Source organism: Sminthopsis crassicaudata, chromosome 3, assembly GCF_048593235.1.
Source record: "Sminthopsis crassicaudata isolate SCR6 chromosome 3, ASM4859323v1, whole genome shotgun sequence".
Taxonomy (NCBI): domain Eukaryota; kingdom Metazoa; phylum Chordata; class Mammalia; order Dasyuromorphia; family Dasyuridae; genus Sminthopsis; species Sminthopsis crassicaudata.
In genome coordinates, this window is record NC_133619.1 from 653,206,223 (window position 1) to 653,234,012 (window position 27,790).

Here is a 27,790-nt window from a genome sequence, read left to right on the forward strand (position 1 = left end):
TCTCTTCTGTACCTTGATTCAGGTTCGGCTCTGTGCAATCTGGCTGCTGCTCTCTCCCCCATTCCCAGAGGCAGACACACACTGATTGTGAGCACATCAGACTGGGGTGCAATGAGGGCTCTCTCATTTTGTCCTGGGCTACATGGGAGTCTTGCCCCTGGGGAGCTTCACTGTGGCTTTTCTAGCCAGAAATCTCCCTGATAAGTTCAATGAAGCCAAGTTCATCACCTTTAGCAAGCTGGTGTTCTGCAATGTCTGGGTCTCCTTCCTCCCCACGTACCAGAGCACCAATGGGAAGATGATGGTGGCCATGGAGATCTTCTGCATCTTAAGCTCCAGAACTGGCTTGCTAGGTTGCATCTTCATCCCCAAATGCTCAAATGGTATTGAATGATAATTCTAGTTCTTGATTAAAGAATCATCCTGAAATGTTGATGTTAATCCAAGATGGTAGAGAAAAGTCAGGAAATTGTCTGAGCTCTCCCCATTTTCCTTTTTAAGCAACACTAAATCTATCCTCTAAACAGACTATGGAGTGACAGAACCCACAAAAATTTGGAGGAAAACTATTTAATAGGTAAAGATATCTTGGAAGGACTTCAAAAAAAGGACAGCAATGGCAAAAACCCACATGTGAAGTCTTAAAGGAGAATATGAATTGGTCTCAAGCTCAAAATGTTCTCTTGAAAGAGTTCAAGAAGGGTTTACAAAATCATGAGAGAGAGAAGAGAGAGAGAGAGAGAGAGAGAGAGAGAGAGAGAGAGAGAGAGAGAGAGAGAGAGAGAGAGAGAGAGAGAGAGAGAGAAGAAAAACTGAAAAAAGAAATCAGGACAATGTAGGAGAATTATGAAAAAAAAATCAATACCTTAGAAAACGAAGCACAAAAACTGATTAAAGAAAACAACTCCTTAAAAAACAGAATTGGTAAAATAGAAAAAAATACCACTGAACAAACAATACCTCTAAAAGTAGCCTCAGCCTAATGGAAAATTGTAGGTTAAACAAGTTAATTGAAGAAAACAAATAAAAAAATTAGATTTTGAAAAACAGAAGTAAATGACTCAATGTGAGGTCAAATATCAATTAAACAAAAATTTTTAAATTAAAAAATAGAAGAAAATATTAAATACCTCATTGGAAACAAAACAAATATGGAAAATAGGTCCAGGAGAGCTGGTTAAAAATCTTTCAATTATCTGAAAGCCATAATAATAAAAAAGAACTTGGGCAACATCTTTCAAGAAATAATCAAAGAAAACTGCCCTGAAATTCTAGAGCCACAGCGTAAAATAGTTATTGAAAAAATTCACTGATCACCTCCTAAAAGAGAACCCAAAATGAAAGTTCAAAGAAATAGTGTAACTAAAAAAAAAAACAAAAAAACAATCAGATCAAGGAGAAAATACTGCAAGTATCCAGAAAGAAACAATTCAAATATCAGGAATTGTAGTCAGGATTACCCAGGCTCTAGCTGTTTCCACCTTAAAGGATTGTAGGTCTATTCCAGATGACACAGGAGCTAGAACTACAACCAAGAATCAACTACCTAGCAATTATCTTTCAGGGGAAAAGATGTACATTTAATGAAATATGAGGTTTGCGATCATTTCTGACAGCTGAAGAGACAGTTTGATCTTCAAATTCTAGAATAGAGAGAAGCATAAAAAGGGTAAGCAGGAAAGAAAAAATGTTATTTGAAAATTAAACTTTTATATCCTTATATGGGAAAATAATACTTGTAATTCTTGAGAATTGTATCTTTGGGGGCAGCTAGGTGGCGAAGTGGATAGAGCACCAGCCCTGAATTCAGGAAGACCAGAGTTCAAATCTGGTCTCAGACACTTAACACTTCTTAGCTGTGTGACCCTGGGCAAGTCACTTAACCCCAGCCTCAGGGGGGGAAAAAAGAGAGAGAGAGATTTGTATCTTTGCTAGGGCATATAGAAGTTGTATACACAAACAGAGGTGTGGATATAAGTTGACTTTAATATGATGATATAAAAAAGAAATTAAGAGGTGGAAAAAAGATTATACTGAGAGAAGAGGAAAAGAAGTAAAATGGGACAAGTTAGATGACATGAAGAGGCACAAAAGACCTATTATATTAGAGGGAGAAAAGAAGTAGAATGAGTAGTATTTGAATCTTTGTTTAAAGAGGAAATAACATATACACTTAGTTGAGTACTGAAATTTATCTTAACTATAGGGAAGGAAGAGAGGAACAAGGAAAGAAAAGGGAAGAAGGCAGGCTAAAAGAAGTAGAAGAGGAAAGGGGTAAGAAAAGTAGGGGGCTGATAGAAGAATGAGGAGGCAGAAGGTGAAAGGAGAGAGAAAAATGTAAATAGGAAAAATAGAATGGAGGGAAATACAGAGTTAGTAATGATAACTGTGAATGTGAATGGGATGAACTCTCCTATAAAATGGAAGTGGATAGCAGAGTGGATTAAAAATCAAAACACTACAATATGTTGTCTATAAGAAACATCTGTGAAGCAGAGACACAAACACAGAATAAAGGTAAAAGGCTGAAGCAGAATATATTATGTTTCAGATGAAGTATTTTTAAAAACAGCTGTAGGTATCCTAATTTCAGACAAAACAAAAGTAAAAGTAGATCAAATTAAGAGATATGGAAGGAAAATAATACCACTACTAAACACATATGTACCAAGTGGTAAAGCATCCACATTCTTAGACAAGTTAAGTGAATTTGCAAGAAGAAACAGCAGAAAAATTATGCTAGGGGGAGATCTCAACACATTTTATTTGGAAGTGCCCATATTTGTTATCCTTCACATATTTATTCCAAAAGTTTTATTTTTCTTTTTTCCATTATGGAAAAACTTTGATTAATTGAAAAGATAAAATTTAAATTAAAAAAATCAAATGATAAGAACAAGCACAACCCTATCAAGAAGAGGTCTGAAACTTATTTCCTCTTTTGACAAGGTAACTAAATAGATATGTATTTAATAATCAGTCAAGTGCTAAGTGATTACTCTGTATCAGGCACAACAATAAATACTGAATGAACCAAAATAATGTGACTCTTTTGAGTCACATTTTGATCCATCCTTGATGGATCTCATACTGTCATCATATACTATAATTAATATGAATATTGCAGAGAATTCTTAAAATTCTAAATAAAGATTGTACACAGAATCATTATTCTTAATCAATTATAAAAACTTAATTATTCTGATTCACATAATGATACACAGTTCCAGAGTATTCATGATGAAAAATGCTATTCTCTTCTAGAGAGAACTGTGTCACTCAGAGAGAAAAATGAAGCTTCTGTTTCTTTTTTTCTTTTGTTTCTTTTTCTTCTCTCTCTTTTTTTTAAGTTCTTCATTATTTCACATGTGTAATAGGTAATGTATTGTTTGTTTCCTAATTAGGTGGAAAAGGGGCTAGAAAAAAGATACAAATTGGAATAGAAAATAAATTCTTTTTAAAAATATGATTATTGTATAAAAGATGTGTAGGCAAGAATATGCTACAAGGAGATGAAATTGAAATTGGTTTCATGGCTGCACTTCAAAAGAAATCGTTAATAATTTAAATCAACTTGGGAAAAAAATTTCCAGTGGACCTGTATTTTGCCCTTCATGTTTAGCATATAACAAGTAAATGGTAAGAAGATCTAGTTATAGATAGTCTTGAGCAAATAAGATCATAAAAGGTAATAATATCAATGTCAATGAAAGATGAATTCAATAAAGATATATATAAATTTTCATACAAGTTCAAAAATGCAATTTCACAAATATAACATTGGAGCAGGACATAGACATCAATGAAATGTACTCATATTTTTGGGGGAAATTCTGGAATGAATAATTAGAAAATTAGTTCCTGTTAGGATTACAAGGTGAGAACTCAGGTTGTCTAGACAATTACTAGGGGAGAATTCAGGTTGAGTTCTCTGGCTCAGACCTTTGGTTTGGGCCTTTAAAGGGAGTTTACACCTTAGGAATTCTAAGAGGAGCAAGTTCATTGATGGAAGTATTTCCCCACGCCCCATTGAGTTCTCATATGCCTATTCTCTGGGAGGAGAAAAGAAGGGCAGCATTGGGTCTGAGAGTTGTGACTCCAGGCAGGCTGAAAGGAGACCAGTCTGATTTGGGGAAGGACAAGAGCTGGAGGAGATTCAGAGCTCCCAAGAAACCTGTGCACAGAGGAAAAGATTTTACAGATCTCCTCCCAGAGAAGGATTATAATTGAGCAGACGACCAGACCCTCACAATTCAGGAACTTTACAAGTTCCCAATATCTAAAAAAGCAAGAGATTGCTCCAAAAGCCTTGTGATGAAACATGTTGCACATCTTCCTGACAGGGAGGTGTGAAACACAAGTCAAAACACATACATATTATGTTTGGAAATGGCATAGAGAGAGTTGTTTTGTTCTGCTTCACTACACAGATGTGATACAAAAGTTTTGTTCTCTCTTTTCCACTGGAGAGAAACAGACCAGCCATCTGGATGAAAGTTTTAACTATTCCAAAGGACTAAAGTCAGTGGGTCAAGGTGGTGATAAAGCAAGCCATATCATTTTCTGGGTCATTGTAACATGTGCATTACTGAAGAATAAGGTGATAGTTTCATGTTATGCTATAATAAACAAAGTTGGTAGCATTCTGTTCATTCTTAACGCCACAGTTGAGATTAGATTTGATAAATTGGAGAAAGTCAATAATAGGATATTTAAGCATCCAGAATCCAGTCAAAGCATGCTACAAAGACATAGATCAATTTTTCAACAAGGCATTGATCATAAAAAAAGATCTATCCTATCCTCTTCAAAAGTAAGAAAATGAAGATGTTAACTAAAATTCTCCCATTAAAAATGTCCATAGTTGATCTTTCCAAAACAATGGAATAACAGCCCAACAATTCAGTTCTCTCAAGATAGAAATTCAAGTCTTCATTCACCTCTGGAATATTCCTCAGAAAGTTCTCAATTAAATCACACTTAATTAAGTTATCTTTCACATGGAATGAAATACAATTCAATATTTCAGGAATGAAATACCGTTTCCTCACAGAATGATAGATAAAGTGACTTGTCTCAAAGTGTCTCTTGTGAGTATACTAAAAATGTTAATTAAAACCAAGGTTTGGGAAATCATAGTCTTTAAATTGATTGAAGCTAAAATCTTTTTAGAATACTCTGAGATGAAAAATCTGATTGACAGGCATTGAGGTATGATGGAAGAAGTACTTCTACTTGTAATGAGCACACACAAATTTGTATTCTATCCTAAAATAATTACTATGGGAACATGGACAAGTTTTTTTTCCTTCCTTCTGTGCTTCAATTTCTTTTGTCTTTAATATTAAAGTAATGATACACAAGATAAATTACAGGATTGTTATTGAATAATCCCAACATGTAGAAATGTACATCATTTCATCTTAACTTTTTCTTCCTTTTTATCTTTTTAAGTTCCACCTTTAGCTCTTTCTCCTACATCTTTATTCAATTCCACATTATTGTCATCATCATAATCATCATTATCCTATGCTTTTTCTGTATTTTTCTTCTATTCCATCTCTTTTTCTCTCTACTTAAACTCCTTTCCTTTTTTCTTCCTCTTGCTGTTCTTTATTTTTTTTTCATTTTGCACAGGTTATTATCTTACCATCATATTGATCTTGATTCTAGTTATCCCATCTGATAAAAGCCATTTATTTTTGTCTATGAGGAGCACACAATTTTTCATCAAAACTTTGCTAAGGTATGATTCCCTAGTGTATATATTATGAGCACATTCACAACTTTGATAGAAGAGAATGACCAATGGAGTGCGATGGGGAAAGATATAAAACAACTCAATATGGCCTTGTTACCACATTGGGATCAAAGTTCAAGTATCAACAAAGATCCAAGCAGAGAAGCATTTGCTTTTTCTTACAGCTTTGTTCAGAATAGAATGAAAACTTCTTTTGGTTAGGGACTATTGGGAATTTGGTTGTTGGATCTACCCTAGTATATACAGTTTAGAATCAGAGAGTAAACCAATAATTTCATTGTATAAAGCTCTCTTCATTGTAAAAATTCCATCTGCCATTGCAGTAGTAAGTTGTTCATGAATGTTTAGTTTTTTGAATTGTCAAAATTTTAAATGAGTCATTTCATTGTATCATTGATCTTCAAAGTATATAATTTTATGGTTATGATACCACTTGAGTGATATTATTTGGGCTTTTGTTTTGGGGACAGAATTGAAAAATGTTATGACTGGTTCAAAATTGGGCAAGCATTGACCTGAGGGGCTGAATATTAAGGGACTACTGGAATAAAAGATGAGTTCTTCTGTAGCAGAATTTGTTAGAAATCACCCTCCAGTCAACAGGTCAAGGGCATTGTGAGGCAATAAATGCCAAAAAAAAAAAAAAAATTCTATATGCTGCTAGAAGAGCTAGTGGAAAGATACTTGTCAGAGTATGACAATATGCCATATTGTCAATATGAGATATGTCAGAGAACATTATTTAGAGAATAACTCTAGCCTGCAGGATTCGCTGATTTAAGATTTGGGAGATAGGAGGTTGAGATCATCTACTACTTGGCCACACAGTCACTACCATTTTCTGACCTTGTCGCCTTCCATGAAGCAGTTACCCAAGTTCTTACACATGTTCTCACATGGTATGAATCTCCCATACCTCTGGAGAGGTCACTGGGGCTCCTACTCACTTGATACCAAATGGCTGTACTGAAGGCAGAGGAGTTGAGGAGAACTGAGAAAAACAAGTTTTTCACTCAGATACAGGGGAACAGGTGCACAGCTGCAAGCGACAATGGTCCCAAGAGTCCCTCATGGACTAAGTTCCCTCCTATATCTGATATAATGATGTAGATTAACAAAGACACTTCAGTAATCTTTCACCCAAAGAAAATCCCCATAAATACACTCTGGCATAGCCAGTAAGACAGCTTTTTTCTTGAGCATGAGTCATTACATTCTGTCTTCACAAGTGTGAGAGCCTGAGTAAAGTTCGAACAGTTGCTCAAGAAAGATACTATACTCTTCACCTGCAGGAGAGTTTTTCCTTTCCAAGACCCCTGAAGCTGCTACAGCTATTTTTGCCCTGCTTCCTCCATAGCATACCACAAACTTGACTAGAAGACAGGTGGACCTTGGATTGAAGCTGGAGAGCAGTCTCCTTGATGTTCTCCCTGGTTTTTTTCTTCCTTTTCCTGCAGCTGCCATTTTCTGTGAGCAAGAAGCAAAGGACTACATGCCATTTAGAAAAGATTTTCCGTCCCACATACTTCAGAGATGGAGATCTTGTTGTTGGAGGTTTTTTTTTCTTTATTCACAGATAAAATAAGCACTTTTAAATATTGGAAAATATTTTGGTTTCACCCTCAATACGGTAGTAAAGACTATCAGTAAGTATTTGTTCTACTTTATTTTTAAATATTTTTTTTCAGTTATCTTTCTGTATCCTCTTCAATATCTTATTGGAAGATAAAAGAAAATTCCATGTAACAATTAAGCATAATCAAGCGAAACAAATTCTCATAGTGGCCAAATCAAAAATGAGTGTCTTATTTTGCACATCAGTCCATTAACTTTCTATAATGATATCAGTCCCTTATACATAATCAGTCCTTTGCAAACATTGTGGATTGTTGCATTGATCAGAGTTCTTAAGTGTGTTGTTTTTTTTTTACAATATTGCTATTAAATTATAAATTCTTGCCTTGTTTTTCTATCATCATAGTACATGGCTCTCTACAAGCCTTCTGATATTTCTATAAAATCATGTTGCTTTGTTTTCAGCAGCACAATAGTATTAAATTAGCTCTGTATACCATAATTTGTTCAGCTATTCCCTAATGAAAGGATACCTCCTCATGTTCTGAGTTTTTGCTATTATAAAAAGAAATGCTACATTTTTTTTCATTTACATATAAGTCCTTTTACTTTTTTACTCTTTCAGGAATTGCTTAGTCAAAATATGTCTGCAGTTCAGTAACTTTTTGGCCACAGATAAAAATTGCTTTCCACAATGCAAAAACAATTAATAGTTCCATTAACAGTACAATAAGGTGACTGTTACCTTCCATCCATTTCTCTCTTTTCTGATTAATTATGATAATCTGCTAGATGTGAGGTAGAGATTCAGAATTTTTTCACTACAATAATTATTATACATTTGGGCATTTTTTTCATATCTCTAAGGGGAGCTTTGATTTCTTACCTTGATAACTTTCCATTTAAATACTTGGGGAATGCATCAAATGATAAATGGCACTTCTTTTTACAGACATGAAACAAATCCTTCTATATCTTGGAAAGAGATGTTTTAAAAAAAAGAAATGTAATAAATATTTTCTCACATACCTGTTTTTGTTTCTAACCTTAGTTGCAGTACATTTGTGTGTGTGGGGGGAAGATTTATTATAAATTTTAAGTAACCAAATATTTTATTATTAATTTCTATTTCTATTTGTGTTTTTGGTCATGAATTCTTTTCCAATTCATAATGCTCAAAGGTAATTTCTTCCTTAGGTCTCAACTTTTTATGATGTTCCTTTTTCTATCTTAATTTGATATATATTTGTATATTATATTAAGATATTTTCACTGGGGCAGCTAGGTGGCGCAGTGGATAGAGCATCATCCTTGAATTCAGGAGGACCTGAGTTCTAATGTGATCTCAGACACTTAACACTTCCTAGCTATGTGACCCTGTCCAAGTCACTTAACCCCAGCCTCAGGAAAAAAAAAAAAAAAAAAAAAAAAAAAAGAGATTTTCAGGTGAGTGACTTATATCCTACTAAATTGATATTCAGTTTTCCTAATATCTTTTGTCTTATTTTTAAAATTACTCTATTTTTTGAAAATTTATCTAATTTTTCTAAATAAATTTTTAGTTCTTAAAACAATTGCTTGTGATGTTCAGAAATGAACTGGTACTGGTAGACAGTTATTATGATGTTTTAAATGTGGGGACAAATTTGATTTGAAATATTGGAAAAAAACTTTGGTACAGCCCCTAATGCCCTCAGGCCAGATACAGGAAAGCTGATGTCTTGGTGACTGGGTCATTCCTAGTAAAAGAGTAAAATATTCAGAAGATTAAAAAATGTGGCTACAAAAGAATAAAAAGATAACTTTGGCCACACATTATTGACCTAAAATTAGATCTTCGTATGGCTGAGGAAATCCTTCTGAAATTTCCAATTTTTTTTCAGGGTTAGGTAGAATCATACATACTTCTTGTCCCTGATAATCTCCCTCCTACTGCAGGTGGCTGCTCAAACATGATTATCAAGTACTGGCCTTTATGTTTGCTGTACAAGAGATAACAAGAACCCCAATTTGTTACCCAACATTTCTCTGGGATTCCACATCTACAATGCTTATCACAATGATGAGAGGACCTTGGAGAGTTCCCTCATGTGGCTGTCAGGCCAGGGACAGACCATCCCAAATTACAGCTGTGAGAAGTGGGACAAGTCTGTAGTGGTCATTGGAGGAGCCACTTCTGAACTGACTTTTCTCACAGCAACCCTTCTGGGGCTCTATAAATTCCCACAGGTAGGAAATTAAAGGCTCAATTAACCTATATGTTTGGAGGGCAGAGGCAGGCCTTTGAGAGCCTGCCACTTGAAATAAAAACTCCAAATATCTTTTGGGAACTCTTGCATTTAATTTACCTTTCAAATGACCCTCAGAAAAATAAAAGAAACTACAGAGTTTGAGATCAGACTTATTTGCTTCACATGTCTTAGCAGCATATTTTGACTTGAAATTATGAAACTGAATCTTGAAAATATTTATTAGGCATCTAATACTTTCAAGTTCCTGTATTTAATGTTAAGGTTACAATGAAGTAAAAAGACGGAAAGTACATTTGCTTCAGCTTGGGAAAGTTTGATGAAAGAGATGTCCCCCACCCCGAGCCTGAATGAACAGAAGTATTTTACCAAGGAGATAGGAGGAATGAGACCTAGGCAGATGGGTATGAAGAGACTAGATTCAGATATGGAATAATGGGATGGGGGACTTTTTTGCTGTACTGAACTCATTAAGCTGAAAAAAGGCTCATGTTTGCTTCCTGTTCAGATCAGCTCTGGTCTCTTTGAGCCACTCCTAAGTGACCCGCTTCAGTTTTCTTCTGTTTATCAGATGGCTCCCAGGGACACCTCTCTTCCCCTTGGCATGGTCAGGTTAATGCTGCTTTTCAAATGGACCTGGGTGGGTCTTGTTGTCTCAGATGATTCAAGAGGTGAGAAATTCCTCAGGAACCTTCAAGAAGAAATGTCCAGAAATGATGTCTGTGTGGCCTTTTTAAAAAAGATCATCACTGGTCAGTCATTCAAAAAGAAAATATATCATGTTTTTATCCAGGACATATTATTTTCTGCAGCAAGGGTAATTGTCCTTTATGGAGATACAAATTCACTTCTGAGCTTGATGTTTATGAAGAATCCTCATGTCATTGTAACAAGAGTGTGGATCACCAGCAGTCACTGGGATATTACCAAAAAACCCAGTGACATCTATTTTAATAATTTGTATGGGTCTCTGATATTTTCAGATCAGACAAGTAAGATTCCTGGGTTCAAACATTTTCTGAAAACCATTAACCCTACTAGATACCCAGAAAATATTTTCCTTAAGAACTTTTGGAACTCAGCTTTTGGATGTACATCTCACCATGGAGAGCTTAATGAAGCAATCTGTTCTCCGAATGCCTCTTTAGACACACTACGTTTGAGCTATTTAGACATCACTATGTCTGACCAGAGTTACACTGTCTACACTGCTGTGTATGCTGTGGCCTGGACCCTTCATGAAATGTTCTTGGTGAGATCAGAAATGGAATTCAACATAGATGGAGACAAGAGGATTGTTCACCCCTCGAAGGTAAAGTTCCTCCCTTCTTAAATATGGACACCCAAATCTCTGATTCAGGAACTGCCATATCTAGAAAAGAGGTAAGGGATTAGTAACTCAGCTCACCTCCCTTTTCAGTGAGTAATTCTTGCACAGCAATCACAGGATAGTATACCTTATTTCTAGTCATTTCAAAATTAGGATCATTGCAGAAAATGGTGACAAGAGTGAGAATCCAGATCAACTGGTTCTTCAGGGTCTTTGACAAAAAGGATGTCAGGGAAGGGTAGGAGTGTCAACACTACAGATGCTATGCCTCCACCAGGGGCTGAGGAAGTCAGAACTGAGCATCTCTCCTTAGCCTGGGAACCTTACTTACTTTTTTGCAGCCCAATACAATGGAGAGAGCTCTTGTTCTAGCCAGGCAAGCTGAGTTCAAATCCTGCCTTTGAAGCTTATTCCCTAGGTGTTGATGAACAAGTAGCTTCATCTTTAAATAAATAAAGTTGAATAAAATAGCCTCGAAGGTCCCTTCTAACTTTAGATCTAACTTTTTTTCCTTTTTTTTTGCAAGGTAATCAGAGTTGCTCAGGGTCACACAGTTAATAAGTGCCAAATTTCTGAGGCCAATTTAAACTCAGGTATTCCAGACTCCTGGGTCAGTACTCTAGCCACTGAACCATCTAGTTGATCCTTTCACTGTAAATTTTAACATGGGATGTTAAGTCTCAAAACAAGGATTTATATATGTCGGCTTTTCTACAATATATGCTCCCTCAGAATAGGGATTGCTCTTATTTTGCATTTAGTCTCCAGCACCAGTGCCATGCCTAGAGTACTTGGGAGGTACATAATAGGCTCTTCTTGTACAAAAAGCATCTTGAATGTCCTCTTAGATTCTTATTTCCTCTACCTTCAATTTATCATCGATGGAACTGCCAGTCAATCAACATATAGGCATTTAGAATGGTTGTGCTAAGTGAAAAGTAATATTATAGGCAATGGAGATAAAAACACAAACATGAAAAAAATAATCCTTGCTCTCAAGAACTTAACAATGGAAGAGAGGGGGCAGCTAGGTGGCGCAGTGGATAGAGCACCAGCCTTGAATTCAGGAGGACCCGAGTTAAATCTGGTCTCAGACACTTAACATCTCCTAGCTGTGTGCCCCTGGGCAAGTCACTTAACCCCAGCCTCAGGGAAAAAAAAAAATGGAAGAGGCGACATAAATATATGTAGGTATAGACATATATATTTCTCTATAGACACATATAATTATGTAAGTACAAATTGTGAATATATTTGCAAAATAAATATAAAGGGTTAATATATCATGTAGGTACAAAGTATTATTTATGTGTACAAAATAAATATAAAATATATAATAAAATTATAAAGACCAGTAAATTTGTATTTGAGATCATTAAATCATATGTAAGATCGTTAGGGAAGAAGACAATATCAACAAAATACTCTTTCTGAAGAACATCTAAACATATACTTCTCCTGACCCAATATGATGATAAACTTTTGGGAGAATCATAAACAGCTCCCTATAACCTCTAAGAGAAAAAAAAAATTTCAGGTTGTAATTAAAAATCTTGCACTTTGTGATCCCAGCTTTCCAAGATAATTCCATGCTATATCTCTTAATATATTATATATTTCAGCAGAAATACTTTACTGGATTACTTTGAATTAAGGTCACATTACTCAATTTCATTCTTTTGTATAGGTATTTAAACCTAAAATGTACTGCTACTTCACGTAAGATTTCTCGAATCTCTAACTTGCCTGTGTGTTCAGATTCTATGCTGTCACATAAAAAATCCTTTCTCAATTATCTTATCAAATCAGATAATGTTGATCCAGCACAATATGTTACACATAATAAATGATATATAAGTACTTATTCTTTCCCTTCCAATTAGATCACATTTTCTTCCTCATGGAATCATTCAGTATTTCTTCTTCTGATTCAATGATGTCTCCTTCAAAAGAATATAAGCCCCCGAGGGCAAGTACTTATTATTTTCATTTTATACCTTAGTGTCTTGGAAACAGTGGGTCCTTAATAAATTGTTATAAAGGATTACTGCGTTGGAAGTTTATTATTGCACATTATTGCATTGGAAGCAGCCTGATTAACTAATAAGGTAAGCTCTCTAGAATCCCACTCACTCTAAACCAGTTCTAAAAACTCTCTTTCTGTGCCTTCATTCTAAATTCCATTCATCAGAGAGAGAAAAAAACCTTTATAGGCTTTTCCTGCAGGTTGAAAAATTCCTACTTCCAGTTTGAGATTTGACCCAATCTTCTAACCTGGTGTTACGTATTATCCAATTTATTAGCAATCCATCCCAAATTCTGTGACATTTGAAAAATCTTAGGATTGTGCTATCGCTACTTATTCCAAAGCATTGAGAAAAATGTTAAAAAACAAAGTCTAACAAACATTGCTGAAATATTCTGCTGGGGAACTTTCAACTCATTTTCTTCTCTTTCAGCTCCATTCCTTTCTGAAGAATGTCCACTTTAACAATAGTGCTGGGAACCAGGTGGTTTTGGATACAAAGAGGAAGTCTGTGGCAAACTATGATGTTCTCAACGATGTGACCTTTGGTAATGATACCAAAGTCCTGGTGAAAGTGGGAGAGTTTATTCCTCAGGCTCCACTGGGCCAAGATTTCATCATCCAAGAGAAGGCCATAGTGTGGCATACAGGGAAAGGAAAGGTGAAGAATGATTAAAATGCTGGTTTTATGACAGATGTAAACATAATATAGCCAACCAGGATACTCATGAGTATTTTCAAAGCTGGGGCAAATGCCAGAGAATCTGCTTGAAGGAAACAGCTTATGCAAATCAGGTTTTTCTATGTGATGAATTCATTTAAATTGTGGTAAAGAAAAAGATCCCAGGATAAATGCCCCTTTAGGTGAAGAGTCCATAAAATTTTGAGATTTCCTAATTGCATAGCTGGGGCAATAGTAGAATCATCTGTTCCATGGCATCCAAGGGAGAAGGAAGCAGAAACATTCCAAAACTTCCCATTAAATTAATTAATTAATTATATTAGATTTGAGAAATTATTCTTGGTCATTTGCTCTTAAACCCAGTATCTGCGAAACAGCAGTGGCCTGATTAACATCGGGCTCTAAAGACTTGGGAGTTCTGGTACAAAATTATGGATTATTTAATTTCTAGCTTTAGACTCCATTAAGGAAAAATGTATTCCAGTTTTTACATAATAATATCATGTCACACATTTACAACTATCCTAATTCTGCTAGTTGAATTCCTTTCCTATGACAATTAAAAGACAAAATATACAGTCAACAAAGGACATTTGACAAATCTAAATTTTAGTTTCATGGAATAGACCAAAATACCCAATCAAGTTAATAAAAACAACTTAGTCAGTTATAGGTTTTATTATAAAGAGGTTAAACAATTCAGGGAATATAAAATTTACTAAAATTAGAAAATATGTAGGGCTGGGGGAGAGATTTTTTTTTTTTTTATAAAACAATCTTTTTTTCTGTCATACATTTATTTTTGTATCCATTCAAAAAGAATTTATTAAGGATTGGCTTGAATATTTGGGAACATACAAAGAAATCCAACATATCCTTCTTACATGATTCCTTTTTCTTGGCCTTAGGCAAAAAGTTGTGAGCTCAAATATAATTGCTCTGAATGTATGATTAGGAAACTTTCAAGTTTAGACTATCATGGGGGCCCCCTATCAACTTTACTTTGCAGGGTTGAAGCAAAATTCAGGTTTCTACAAACATTTGGGTAACCAAAGAACATTTATATTCTTTGTTATTACACAGGAAGGTAGGGGAACTTCCCTTACTGTAGGGCCTCCAAAATGTGTACAGAACTGATGATCTTCCTAGCTTCTCCCTTCTCTGCCATAGCTCATTCTTGACTTTGCTCCTAAGATGTATGCTGAAATTCCAGCCCTACTCTCTCTCCTTTTAGTCCCTCAGAATCTTTATTTCTGAAGAAGCTACCATATTAATTAAATTTCTTTGTGATTACTAAGTAGCTCAAATAATGGATTTAAATCATTCAAGGAAATGCATAAGCACTGTTCATACTTGGGTCTGACATAATCAATTGCATAATGCTCTTAATTAAACTGACCACTTTTAAGTGGGAGGAATAATCAAGGAAGCATTTCCTTTGCATTCTCCAAGCACACAAATACTCACAGAAGGACTGTTTATATTTGTTGTCCTGAGGAAATTCACTGGAGTGTATTTAGCAAAGTCTATAGTCTTAAAACACAGATAGATTCTTTAGTGATTAAGAAATGTCACCATCATCCTTTTTTTTTTTTTTTAAATACTTCTCAAATTCATTTTAGTATAGTCTTAGAAAAAATATGTTGATAATTAATTGTGATAACTAACATTTTTCTTTTCCCAGAAGATTGTTAAATCTTATAGTGAAAAAAAAGGAACTACAAGCTTTGTTGTTATTGTTCAGTAACTCAGGATTATATAAACATTTGTAACTCTATGTAATGAGTAGCACCAGGCTCTTCTAACTTCCATTATCTCTTAAAGTTGGACCAATTCTAGGAATGTTTTTTCCATGACATTCTTTATCCATCTCATCCTCTGTAATACCTTCCTCCTTTTGATTTAATCTTTTACAATATCAAGGATTTTTCTAATGAGTTTCTCAGTTTGTAGTTTCATCTTTATATAGTCTCAATTACTTTTTGTAAGTATTGAACAATTTGAGCTTTTTGCAATTCCATAGACTCTCAAAAACCTTCTCTAGCAGCACAATTCTTTTCTGCCCTGCTCAGTTTTTGTTTGCTTTTTGTTTTTTGTTTTTAATAATTCTTCTGATCATACATTGGTCCTGGAAAAAAAGCCCAACTTTACCTATACCAACTTTTACTAGCAAGGTGCTATCTTTGCTTTTTATTATACTGTCTAGATTTGCCATATTTTTTCTTCCAAGGAAGGATCTTTTAATGTTATGGTGGCAGTCACCATCTCCAATGACCTTTGAGTCAAAGAATATAAAACATCTCACTGCTTCAATTTTTGCTTCCCCTATTTGCAAGGAAGTAATGGGACTAGTCACAAAAATCCTTTTTTTTTTTCATTTTTTTTTAACTTTAAGACAATCTTTTCACTCTCATCAAAGGACTTCTTCATTCTTTTTCTTTCGGTCATCAGAAAGGTATCGTCTGCATATATGAGATTTTTGAGATTTTTCCCACAAAACTTAGTTCTTGCTTCTGTTCGTTCATCAGCCATTTCTCATGACTTGCTCTGCATATGATTTAAATAAATAAGGAGACAGAACACAACCCGGTTATACTTATTTTCTAATCTGAAAAGAATCAGTTGTTTCATATTGTGCTTGATCTTTTATTTTTTGGCCTACATCCATGTTTCTTGGGAGGCAAGTAGGATGTCATGTACTCCCATCTCTTTGATGACTGGCCACATTTATTTTGAGTCATATGGTCAATGTATACTGAATAAAGCAGTCATAAATGGTTTTTCTTGAATTTCCTTAATCTCTACAATTCCACTAATGTCAGCAATTTAATCTCTTACACCTCTGCTTCTTTCAAAACCAGCTTGATCTTCTGGTAATTCTTGGTAAAGTTACTGTTGAAACCTTGCTCGGAAAATCTTAAACATAACTATGCTGACAGGAGAAATGAGTGCAGTTACTCAGTAATTTGAATATTCCTTGGTATTCTTTAGAACTGGCTTGTAAAATGATGTTTCCAATGCTATGGCCACTGTTGCGTTTTTCAAATTGGCTGGCATACTTTGTGTAGCATGTTCATAGCATCTTTTTTAGGGTTTTTTTTTGTTTGTTTGTTTGTTTTTTTACCTTTCTGAGGCTGGGGTTAAGTGACTTGCCCAGGGTCACACAGCTAGGAAGTGTTAAGTGTCTGAGACCAGATTTGAACTCCGGTTTTCCTGAACTCAAGGCTGGTGCTCTATCCACTGCACCACCTAGCTGCCCCTTTTTTAGGTTTTAAATAGCTTCGCTATAATTCTATTACTTCTACTAGCTTTATTATTCTCAATGCTTTCTCAAACACATTTGATTTCATTCTCCAGTACATCTAGTTCTAGAGAGTTAACACAACATTGTGGTTATTGGTAACATTTAGATCTTATTTATATACTTCTGTAGTGTCTTCTTTCCAACTCTTCATATTGTGTTCTGCTTCTACCCCTAAGATAAGATCAAAATGGCTTCAAGATTTAGACATAACGAGTGATATTATAAGTAAATTAGAAGAACATAGGGCAGTTTACCTCTCAGATCTGTGGAGAAGGAAGGAATTTGTGACCAAAGAACTGGAGCTTATTATTGAACAACAAAAAAAAAATTAATTACATTAAGTTAAAAGATTTTTGTATCCCTAGATAGAATATTAGAATCCTTAGCATTTTATCTTTTCTAATCTCCATATTTTGCAGGAAGCTTTTACTTGGTAGTTTTAATTTTGTTTCCTTTTTCTTTTTTATATGTGACTCCATTTGGAATATTATTTTTTTTAATTGAAGCTTTTTATTTTCAAAATATATTCAAGGATAATTTTCCACTATTGATCCTTGCAAAACTTTGTGTTCCAATTTTCCCTCCCTTCCCTCTATCCCCTTCCCAGATGACAAGCAATCCAATATATGTTAAACATGGTAAAAATATATGTAAATCCAATATAGGCATACATAGTTATACAATTATCTTACTCCATGAGAAAAATCAGATCAAAAAGGAAAAAATGAGAAAGAAAATAAAATTCAGGCAAACGAAAATGAAAGAAGTGAAAATTCTAAGTTGTGATCCACACTCAGTTCCAGTTTCTTGCTACTCTAAAAAGGGCTGCCAAAAACAGTTTTGCACATGTGAGTCCCTTTCTCTCCTTTAAGATCTTTTTGGGATATGAGCTCAGTTGAAACACTGCTAGATCAAAGGGTATGCACAGTTTGATAGCTCTTTGGACATAGTTCCAAATTGCTCTCCAGAATAGTTTGGATCTGTTCATAATTCCACCAACAATTTATCAGTGTCCCATTTTCCCCACATCCCCTCCAATATTTCTCATTATCTTTTCCTGTTTTAGCCAATCTGAGAGGCATGTAGTGATATTTCAAAGTTGTCTTAATTTGCATTTCTCTGATCAATAAGGATTTAGAGCACCTTTTCCTATGACTAGGAATAGTTTCAATTTCTTCATCAAAAACTGTTCATATCCTTTGACTAGAAATTGGAGATTGACTTGAATTCTATAAATTTGAGTCAATTCTCTATGTGTTTTAGAAATGAGGCCTTTATCAGAACACTTGAATGTAAAAATATTTTCCCAGTTTATTTCCTCCCTTCTAATCTTGTCTGCACTAGTTTTGTTTTTCCAAAAACCTTTTAACTTAATGTAATCAAAATTATCTATTTATTTTTGTTTAATAATAAGCTCAAGTTCTTTGGTCACAAATTCCTTCCTTCTCCACAGATCTGAGAGATAAACTATCCTATGTTCTTCTAATTTGCTTATAATATCATTCTTTATGTCTAAATCGTGAACCCATTTCAACTTTATTTTGGTATATTGAGTGAGAAGTAGGACAATGCTAGCTCCTGCCATACTAGTTTCCAATTTTCCCAGCAATTTTTGTCAAATAATGAGTTTTTATCCAAAAAGGGTTTGAGGGTTTGTCAAACCCTAGATTACTATAGTCATTGACTATTTTGTCCTGTGAACCTAACCTATTTCACTCATTGACTGGTCTATTTCTTAGCCAGTACCAAATGGTCTTGATGACTGATGCTTTATAATATAGTTTTAGGTCTGGCACAGCTAGGCCACCTTCATTGGCATTTTTTCATTAATTCCCTTGAAATTCTTGATTTTTTGTTCTTCCAGATGAACTTTGTTATTATTTTTTTCTAGATCTGTAAAATAATTTCTTGGGGGTTTGATTGGTATGGCCCTAAATAAATAGATTAGCTTTAATTTTCTTGAAGAAATCTTTTCTTTCCCACTCTATTGCTTTGTTTTTATTTTTAAAAATTCCTTCTTTATGATAATTTCATCAAGTTAGTTCTGACCCTAACAGGATCCTCTCTTTTGTAGCTGGAAAGAAATATAGCTCCTAGGGTATTTCGAATATGGGCCCCTTTTGAAAGGAAATTAATACAAACTTTGTCAGAATGGTGGTCACACCAATGTGAAAATAGCCTTGGTAAGCTCTTCAGATTGTGTGTATATTGATACAAATAAAATAAGCAGAGGTTACAAACTGTACTGTCACGAATATTGCTGCCTCAAAAGCTTTTGGAAATTTCCCCGTGTAGCCTCCTCAGTCCAGATGTAGTACGGTCTGTGGTCCTGGATTCCAGAAGAAAGCCCAGGAGGGAAAGCCTTTGTGCTGTTTTGACTGTGCTCCCTGCCCAGAGGAACACATTTCCAACCATTCAGGTAGGTCTATGAAGATGCTTTTGTTGTCCTTCAGCAAACATGAACCCACGGTGACCAAACCAAGTTGATTGACTCTTCCACATAATAATGAGGCAATGGAAACTTGTTTCTTATGCAATATGGCATCCAGAGACCAAGGGAAACCTAGAAGAATGGTTAAAATGATCAAATATATTGAAAGCCCAGAGTGATTAATATTAGGGAGAATTTGTGGGTTTGAGGTCTACCAGATCAGGAATTTCTTGCACAGTTTCTCTGTAGTTCAATTGTTCAGAGATAGATTATGCAAAGAGCACTTATGTTCAAAGATCTCCTGCTTTTAAATAGGACAAATGAGTTTTCAGCAAATATATTCCATCAAGACAGCAAAGAAACAATAATGTACTTTCATACCAGTTTTAGGAAAGAGAAAGATGAAGTGATCATTAATAGTAAAGAGAGCTAGGACTCCAGTTAGGAGTTTTTGCCAGTTGCAATTCACTGCATTTTTCAGTCCATCTCAATTGTCTCTCCTGGATACTTACTCCTATCTGTGGGCAATGCTTGCCAAAATGAGATCAATGTAGCTACCGAACAAATCCTTTTGTCACTCAGAAAAATCCCTTGCCTTTCTGCTAGACAATGACCTATTTTAAACCCATGCTTTTAATTGCTCAGTGCAAAAGTAGGATTTTGGGGAAAATGCAAATAATTTTTGAAGTTACTTTAAGGAGATAAAGTTACATGTATAGGCAGAAATTTGGGGAATTGCTGCTGATATAGGGAAAAGGAAAATAATGCATAATGTTGGAATAATCTGACCTGGAGCAGTGCCTCCATCAAAATGTCTGTGAAGGAAGTTTTTGCAATAGGCATTGATCAGTAAAGGAAAATATTTGGGAGGTTGGTCACTCCTCAGCAGGAGGTCACTAAAAATGGTAGAAGTTATCTACTGAACATGGCTCAAAGCTATTCTTGACCTGTTTGTCTTAATGGGTATAGAAGGAATAGATCAGGAACCAGCTCAAGACACAGCAGGAAGAATATTTTCAGCCTAGAATTAGAAGATACCTTGTGCTTCCTCCATTGTACGTTTAGGAAAAAACATCTCATTAGAATGTGGCCTTTCCACGAACACAAGTGTGGCTGCACACTTAGAAGATAATGGACTCTGATAATCATTAAGATCCCTAGCAGCACACCTCAAAAGTGGTCATTCAGTGATATCCAATGCTTATAGATATCCAATGAAATCATATCCCTTTCTTCAATGGAGTCTAGGGAATTTCTAAGCCACTTTCAATACTGAAAAGCTTTCCCTGAAATGGAAACCAAATTGTCTCTCCTCAGTTCCAAGTATGCTTTGGGATTTGTTTTCTTGCACCAAACAGAGCAGTCCTTCTTCCAAGGATAGTAACTTTCTATACATCACAAAAGCTGTCATGACCCTTCAGAAGCTTTTTTCTTCTCCCCCTGTTTAAATGTGATGAGCTTCTTTGGTTTATATCACTATATAAAGTTGATGCCCTTTAAAAAGAACTCGTGTCATCTTGGTAAAGCCCAAAAGAAGTCACATAACTTTGTTAACCTCAGCTTCCTCATCAGAAAAAAAAATGGGCTAAAAGAAGAATGCCAAAAAATATCAGTATTGTTGACAAGAAAAACCTCAAAGGCAGACACAAAAAGTCAGATGCAATTCAAAATATCTGAAAATTTTATAGTACTTACAGATTTGCCAAATCCTTTGCATTTATGTGAGGTAGACACAATTATTATCCCCATTTCACAGATGATGGTATTGATGTAGAAAGAAGGTAATGGACTAACCCAGTATCACAAAATAACAGAGTTATCTGAAGCAGAATTCAAATTCAGCTCTTCCAAGTGCTGTGTAATATTCACAGCCACCAAATTCTGATCCCCATGGAACTAGATAGAGTAATTTTCACAAATATTATTGGCCTGATAGGGAAAGTTTGCTGAGGCTGAAATATTGATGCTCTGATTGTTCTTTTCAGATGCAGATCAATATGTGAAATGCCCTGAAGATCAATATCCCAATCAGGAGAGGAATCAGTGTCTTCCCAAAGTGGTGACCTTCTTGGCCTATGAAGAGCCCTTGGGGATGGCTTTGGCTTCTCTAGCTACTTGTTTCTCTCTTTTCCCAGCTCTGATTCTCTGGATCTTTGTGAAGCACAAAAGCACCCCCATAGTCAGAGCCAATAACCGGGATCTCAGCTACATCCTGCTCATCTCTCTTTTCTTCTGCTTCCTCTGCTCTCTGCTCTTCATTGGCCGCCCAACAGCAGCCCATTGCCTCCTCCGACAAACAACCTTTGGAGTCATGTTCACAGTGGCTGTTTCCTCTATTTTGGCCAAAAGGATCACTGTGGTTCTGGCCTTCAGAGCCACCAGACCAGGCAGCAGGAGCAGGAAATGGATGGGAACCAGAGTCCCCACTTTCGTTGTTCTCTTTTGCACCATGATTCAAGTCATGCTCTGTGCAATCTGGCTGCTGCTCTCTCCCCCATTCCCAGAGGCAGACACACACTCTGATCGAAAACACATCATCCTGGGGTGCAATGAGGGGTCCCTCATTGGCTTTTATTTTGTTCTTGGCTGTATGGGAGTCTTGGCCCTGGGGAGCCTCACTGTGGCTTTTCTAGCCAGAAATCTCCCTGACACTTTCAATGAAGCCAAGTTCATCACCTTCAGCATGCTGGTGTTCTGCAGCGTCTGCATCTCCTTCCTCCCCACGTACCAGAGCACCAAGGGGAAGATGATGGTAGTCATGGAGATCTTCTCCATCTTAAGCTCCAGTACTGGCTTGCTAGCCTGCATCTTTATGCCCAAATGCTATGTGATCCTTCTGCAGCCCCACAGGAACACCAGGAAAACTTTAAAGAATAATGTCAAGGCTTGAGTGAGGTATCATTCTGATATGTTCCACATGACTTCCATTGATCTTATAAGATTTTAAAATAATTACACAAAAAAATCTTGATTCCAAGTGTCTCAGTAAATCCCATATGAACTGTACATTCACTAAACAAGAGATTCTTGTTTTTTCTATACTGTTTCAAAACCTGCTGAGACATCATTTTCATTAGGTCCTCAACTTCATGGATTTGAGGATGTTATCTCTCATAGTTCTGTCTCCTTTCCCACATTCAATCCATCTTTGAATTAGAGAAATTCTTCCATGATTTTTCGATGATCACCTGCTTCCTTATCCCTTCTTCAGCCATAACATATAATTGGTAAAAATTTAAAAAAATTTAGGAGTGGATTGGGCCACCAGCTCTGAAGTCAGGAGGACCTGAGTTCAAATCTGGCCTCAGATACTTAACACTTCCTAATTGTGCAATTCTGGGCAAGTCTCTTAATCCCAATTGCCTCAGAAAAAAAAAGAAAAAAAAAAGAGTGGATTGGGGTAAAACTATAACTTCTGGACTGATTTCAATTGCTTGGAACATAACCTAACTACCACTTCTCCCATAATTGGTTCCCATGCCCAATAATAACCAATGATAACATACTTTTATAAATTACTCATCTACTTCTCCTTACATAAGTTGGTTCTGCTTTAAGCCATTTATGTTTTTCTTAAAGATAAGATTACAATTTCTAACTACCTATTAGCCTTGACTAAATATTTCTACTGATTGTATTATATATTATTCTGTAAGGAAAGAAGGCCCTTTCATCATACCACCATTAATGATTCTTCTGTTGCATTCCCTATGAAGAACTGTTGTTTGACATGTACAGCATTGGCATCTGGTTTAAGAATTCAGTTGATGGTTGTGGGACTCAATGTACCCAGGCCTAAATGGTGGCAGTGGTATTTCCAAACAGCTAAACAAAAAATAATTCTATTTGTCATCTATTTTTAGATCATGTCAGATCCTATGCCCATTCTAATAGCACCAGTCATGACTAAGTGGTCAGATTTCATATTTCTCATGCTAAAATAAGAAGATATAATATTATCAGCCTTGTGCACTTTCTTTATAGAATCTTCATGTGAAAGGCCCTGTTTGGCACTAAGACAGGAAAAGACAGGACCTAATGGATACAATGTTGGGAAGCACTGTTATTCAACAGGAATTCGTAATTCCTTCAATATTGAAACTGTTTCCAAAAAAGCTCAGTACGCTGGAATAGTTCCAAAACTATGCTACTACATGGAATAATACAAAAGAAATGGAATCATGATATAGTTCTGGTAAAATACACTGGAGTTGGGAAAAATTACAGAATCTTCTTAAGACTTCCTAGCAAGTTAGTGATAAAGAAGGTCTTGTCCTTGCCCATACAGTATAACAAATAAACATTAGACATTTGCAGGATCTTCAGGTCTATAGCACACTGATTATATTTAATTCTCATGGGTTTACACCTAGACAGGTGTGGTGTCTCTTGGATCATTAAGATGAAGTATGCTGAGAAGAAAACTGCAATGACTAATTTTATGCAAGGCTGTAAATCTCCCCCTTTTCCTATCAATGTAAAAAGTTCTCAAGGGATCCCGGTTGTATTTGCTGGTCTAGTGTGCCAATTGATAATGAGATAAATGAAAACTGGTTGAAAGGATGGATCTGTCCTAAGAATTTTATTTAACTAGAATCCTATGTCTTGTCTGTAGGTCATATTACCTGTACCTTACATATGATCTCTTTACATGAGAAAATTCTAATGGAGACAAGGCTTAGCATTATGCTCAATGAGGTTGAGTCTCTCTATAAGAGGGTGATCACTAGACATCAGAATATTTGTGCTGTCACTAAGGCTTCTAAAAACACTGATTGTGAGAAGGACTTCACCTAGAAGTTATACTTAAATGTACAACTGCGAAAATAAAACTTAGGAATCTATGAATTCAGACCTCTTGCTGCAGCCCTTCATTAGCCCTCCCAATAAAACTGATGGTTCTCCGCAATTTCATGGTATTCATAAAGCTCACTAAATATAATGAATTGTTCTCTGAAAACCTATTGTTTGTCATTTCTCCCAAATGATATTGCACTCCTATGCCATTCCAGAATTCCCACATTATAACTTCTCCAGCCATTCCATTTGATTGGTAACTCCTTTATTCCAGTTCTTTACTAGCACAAAATGTCTCATTCTAATATTTTGCTATCTGTTGAATGTTTACTTCTGTAATTCTATTTTAAGCAGCTAGATGGCAGAGTGCCTAGAGCCACAAATCCTAGTTCAAAATGAGTGTCTAACACATACTAGCCAAGCAAACCTAGGAAAGTCACTTAACCTATTTCTGTCTAAGTTTGCTCATTTACCACCCAGAATTAATGTAAGATTCAAATGAGACAATATTTGTAAAACTTTTTACAAAATTCACATTACTATGGAAATGCTAAATGTAATTTTTATTATTATTCCTTGGGTCATAAGTTACCAAAATGTGCATATTCTTAGATCCAGCAGTGTTTCTACTAGGCTTATATCCCAAAGAGATTTTAAAGAAGGGAAAGGGACCTGTATGTGCAAGAATGTTTGTGGTAGCCCTTTTTTTGGTGGCCAGAAACTGGAAACTACGTGGATGCCCATCAATTGGAAAATAGCTGAATAAATTGTGGTATATGAATGCTATGGAATATTCTTGTTCTGTAAGAAATGACCAACAGGATGATTTCAGAAAGGCCTGGAGAGACTTACAAGAACTGATGCTGAGTGAAATGAGCAGGACCAAGAGATCATTATATACTTCAACAACAAGTATGATGATCAATTCTGATGGACATGAACATCTTCAACAATGAAATGAACCAAATCAGATCCAATAGAGCAGTAATGAACTGAACCAGCTACACCCAGTGAAAGAACTCTGGGAGATGACTATGAACCACTACATAGAATTCCCAATCCTTCTATTATTGTCCACCTGCATTTTGGATTTCCTTCCCAGACTAATTGTACTCTATCTCAAAGTCCTATTCTTTTTGTACAGCAAAACAACTGTTTGGACAAATATACACATATTGTATTTAATTTATACTTTAACATATTTAACATGTATTGGCCAACCTGCCATCTGGGTCGGGGGGAAGGAGGGGGAAAATTGGAACAAAAGATTTGGCAATTATCAATGCTATAAAATTACCCATGCATATATCTGGTAAATAAAAACTATAATTAAATTTTTAAAAAATTAGGTCATTAACAATATCACTACTAGGTATGAATCCCAAAAGAAATTTAAAAAAGGAAAAGGTCCTATTTGTACAAAAATATTTATACTAGCTCTTTCTCAGGGCAAAAAAATGGAAACTGAAAGGATGCCCATCATCTGGGGAATGACTGAATAAATTATAATATGTGATTATGATGGAATGTTATTGTTCTGTGAGAAATAATAAGAAGGATGCTCTCAGAAAAACTTGGAAAACTTTCAAGGAAACTCAAGCAAAATGATATGTACAAAGTAAGAGAATGTTGGTGGACAAAGTGTTGTGAATGTCTTCGCTATTCTTAGCAACATAATGACCCACAACTTATGAAGAACTTATGAAAAATCCTATCCATACCCAGAGGAAGAATTGATGTGGCTGAATACAGATTCAAGTATTCTTTCTCTTTCCCTCCCTCTCTCCCTCTTTTTATCTCTCCCCCCTCTCCTCTCTCTCTTTCTGTTTGTCTCTCTGTCTCTGTATCTCTTTCTGTATCTTTCTTACTTTTTGGGGGGGATGGAGATCTACATTTTTTATAACATTATTTATGGAAATGCTTTATATAACTTCACTTGTGCTTTCTTAATGGAGGTTGATAGTGAACAAGCAAGGAAATCTGGAACTCAAAGGTTTGTTGTTTTTTTGTTTGTTTGTTTGTTTGTTTTTTATAGCTTTTTAATTTACAAGCTATATGCGTAGGTAATTTTTCAGCATTGACAATTCCAAAACCTTTTGTTCCAACTTTTCCCCTCCTTCCCCCACCCCTTCCCCTAGATAGCAGGTTGACCAATCCATGTTAAATATGTTAAAGTATAAATTAAGTACAATATATGTATACTTGTCCAAACAGTTGTTTTGCTGGACAAAAAGAATAGGACTTTGAGATAGTGTACAATTAGCCTGTGAAGGAAATAAAAAAATGCAGGTGCACAAAAATAGAGGGATTGGGAGTTCTATGTAGTGGTTCATAGTCATCTCCCAGAGTTCTTTCGCTGGGTGTAGCTGGTACAGTTCATTACTGCTCTATTGGAACTGATTTGATTCATCTCATTGTTGAAGAGGGTCAAGACCATCAGAATTGATCATCAGATAGTATTGTTGTTGAAGTACATAATGATCTCTTGGTCCTGCTCATTTCACTCAGCATCAGTTGATGTAAGTCTCTCCAGGATTTTCTGAAATCATTCTGCTGGTCAAACAGAACAATAATATTCCATAATATTGATATACCACAATTTATTCAATTGATGGTCATCCACTCAGTTTCCAGTTTCCAGTTTCCAATCACCACAAAAAGGGCTGCCACAAACATTGTTGCACATAGAGGTCCTTTTCCCTTCTTTAAAATCTCTTTGGGATATAAGCCCAGTAGTAACACTGCTGGATCAAAGGGTATGCACAGTTTGATAACTTTTTGAACGTAGTGGAACTCAAAATTCTAAAAATCAAATTGTAAAAATTGTTTTAAATAAAACTGGGGAAAAAATAAAAATTTTTCAAAATTAAAGTTAAAAAATGTTAAAGTGAAAATATTTTAAAATTAAGTCATTTGTGTGAAATTTAAGAAGTGTAATGAACTAATGTGGCGGGCACTGAATGCAATCAAGGGACTAATTGGTAACAATAATAACATTATAGGTGGCACAGTGATTAGAATTCTGAGCCTGTTATCAGGAAGACACCTCTTTCTGAGCTCAAATCTGGCCTAAAATGTTTACTAGTTGTGTAGCCCTTGGACAGTCACTTCACCCTGTTTGCCTTAGTTTCCTCATCTCTAAAATGAACTGCATTCAGGTATTTTTGCCAAGAAAATCCCAAATGGGATCATGAAGAATTAGATAAGCCTGAAAGAATTGAACACAAAAAGGTCATCCACTTTGAAAAACATTACAATTCTGATCACCATAATGATCATCCACTATATCAGAGGACTTTTAAAGCTCTGAGCTGTCTTCTGAGTGAAAGCTAATAGATATATGATGTAGAATAAAAAAGCATATTTTGGTGCTGCCCAGGAAATAGAATGTTAACCAATCAAGGAAACAGAGTACTCATACAATGTACAGCACCAAATAAAAATAATTACCCTCTACTTGACATATATAAAGATTTTAGATTTTGGGACAAAAACTATTTATTTGGTAAAAAAAAAAATGCTGGGAAAATTGGAAAGCAATATGGCAGAAACTGGACATAGACCAAGTGTTTTTACAAAGTTTTACAAAGTAATAATAAGTTATTAAATACAATTTACAAATATAAAAATTAATA

General features: G+C 35.4%; 1 protein-coding gene across 1 annotated transcript; it reads left to right on the plus strand.

Annotated features, from left to right (window-relative positions):
- The first annotated feature begins 142 nt into the window (after positions 1-142).
- LOC141562663 (vomeronasal type-2 receptor 26-like) lies at positions 143-22,248 on the plus strand. Its single transcript, XM_074302666.1, has 5 exons — positions 143-383; positions 10,734-10,897; positions 13,375-13,602; positions 19,223-19,346; positions 21,344-22,248. The coding sequence occupies exons 1-5, from the start codon at positions 143-145 to the stop codon at positions 22,246-22,248; spliced, it is 1,662 nt and encodes a 553-aa protein (XP_074158767.1).
- The last annotated feature ends 5,542 nt before the right edge of the window (positions 22,249-27,790 follow it).

Bases quoted from the DNA above. Each gene is read 5' to 3' on its own strand.
- LOC141562663 (XM_074302666.1), top strand. From the start codon at position 143: ATGGGAGTCTTGCCCCTGGGGAGCTTCACTGTGGCTTTTCTAGCCAGA. The intron at 384-10,733 runs GTATTGAATGAT...ATGCCTCTTTAG, and splicing joins CATCCCCAAATGCTCAAATG to ACACACTACGTTTGAGCTAT. The intron at 10,898-13,374 runs GTAAAGTTCCTC...CTTCTCTTTCAG, and splicing joins GGATTGTTCACCCCTCGAAG to CTCCATTCCTTTCTGAAGAA.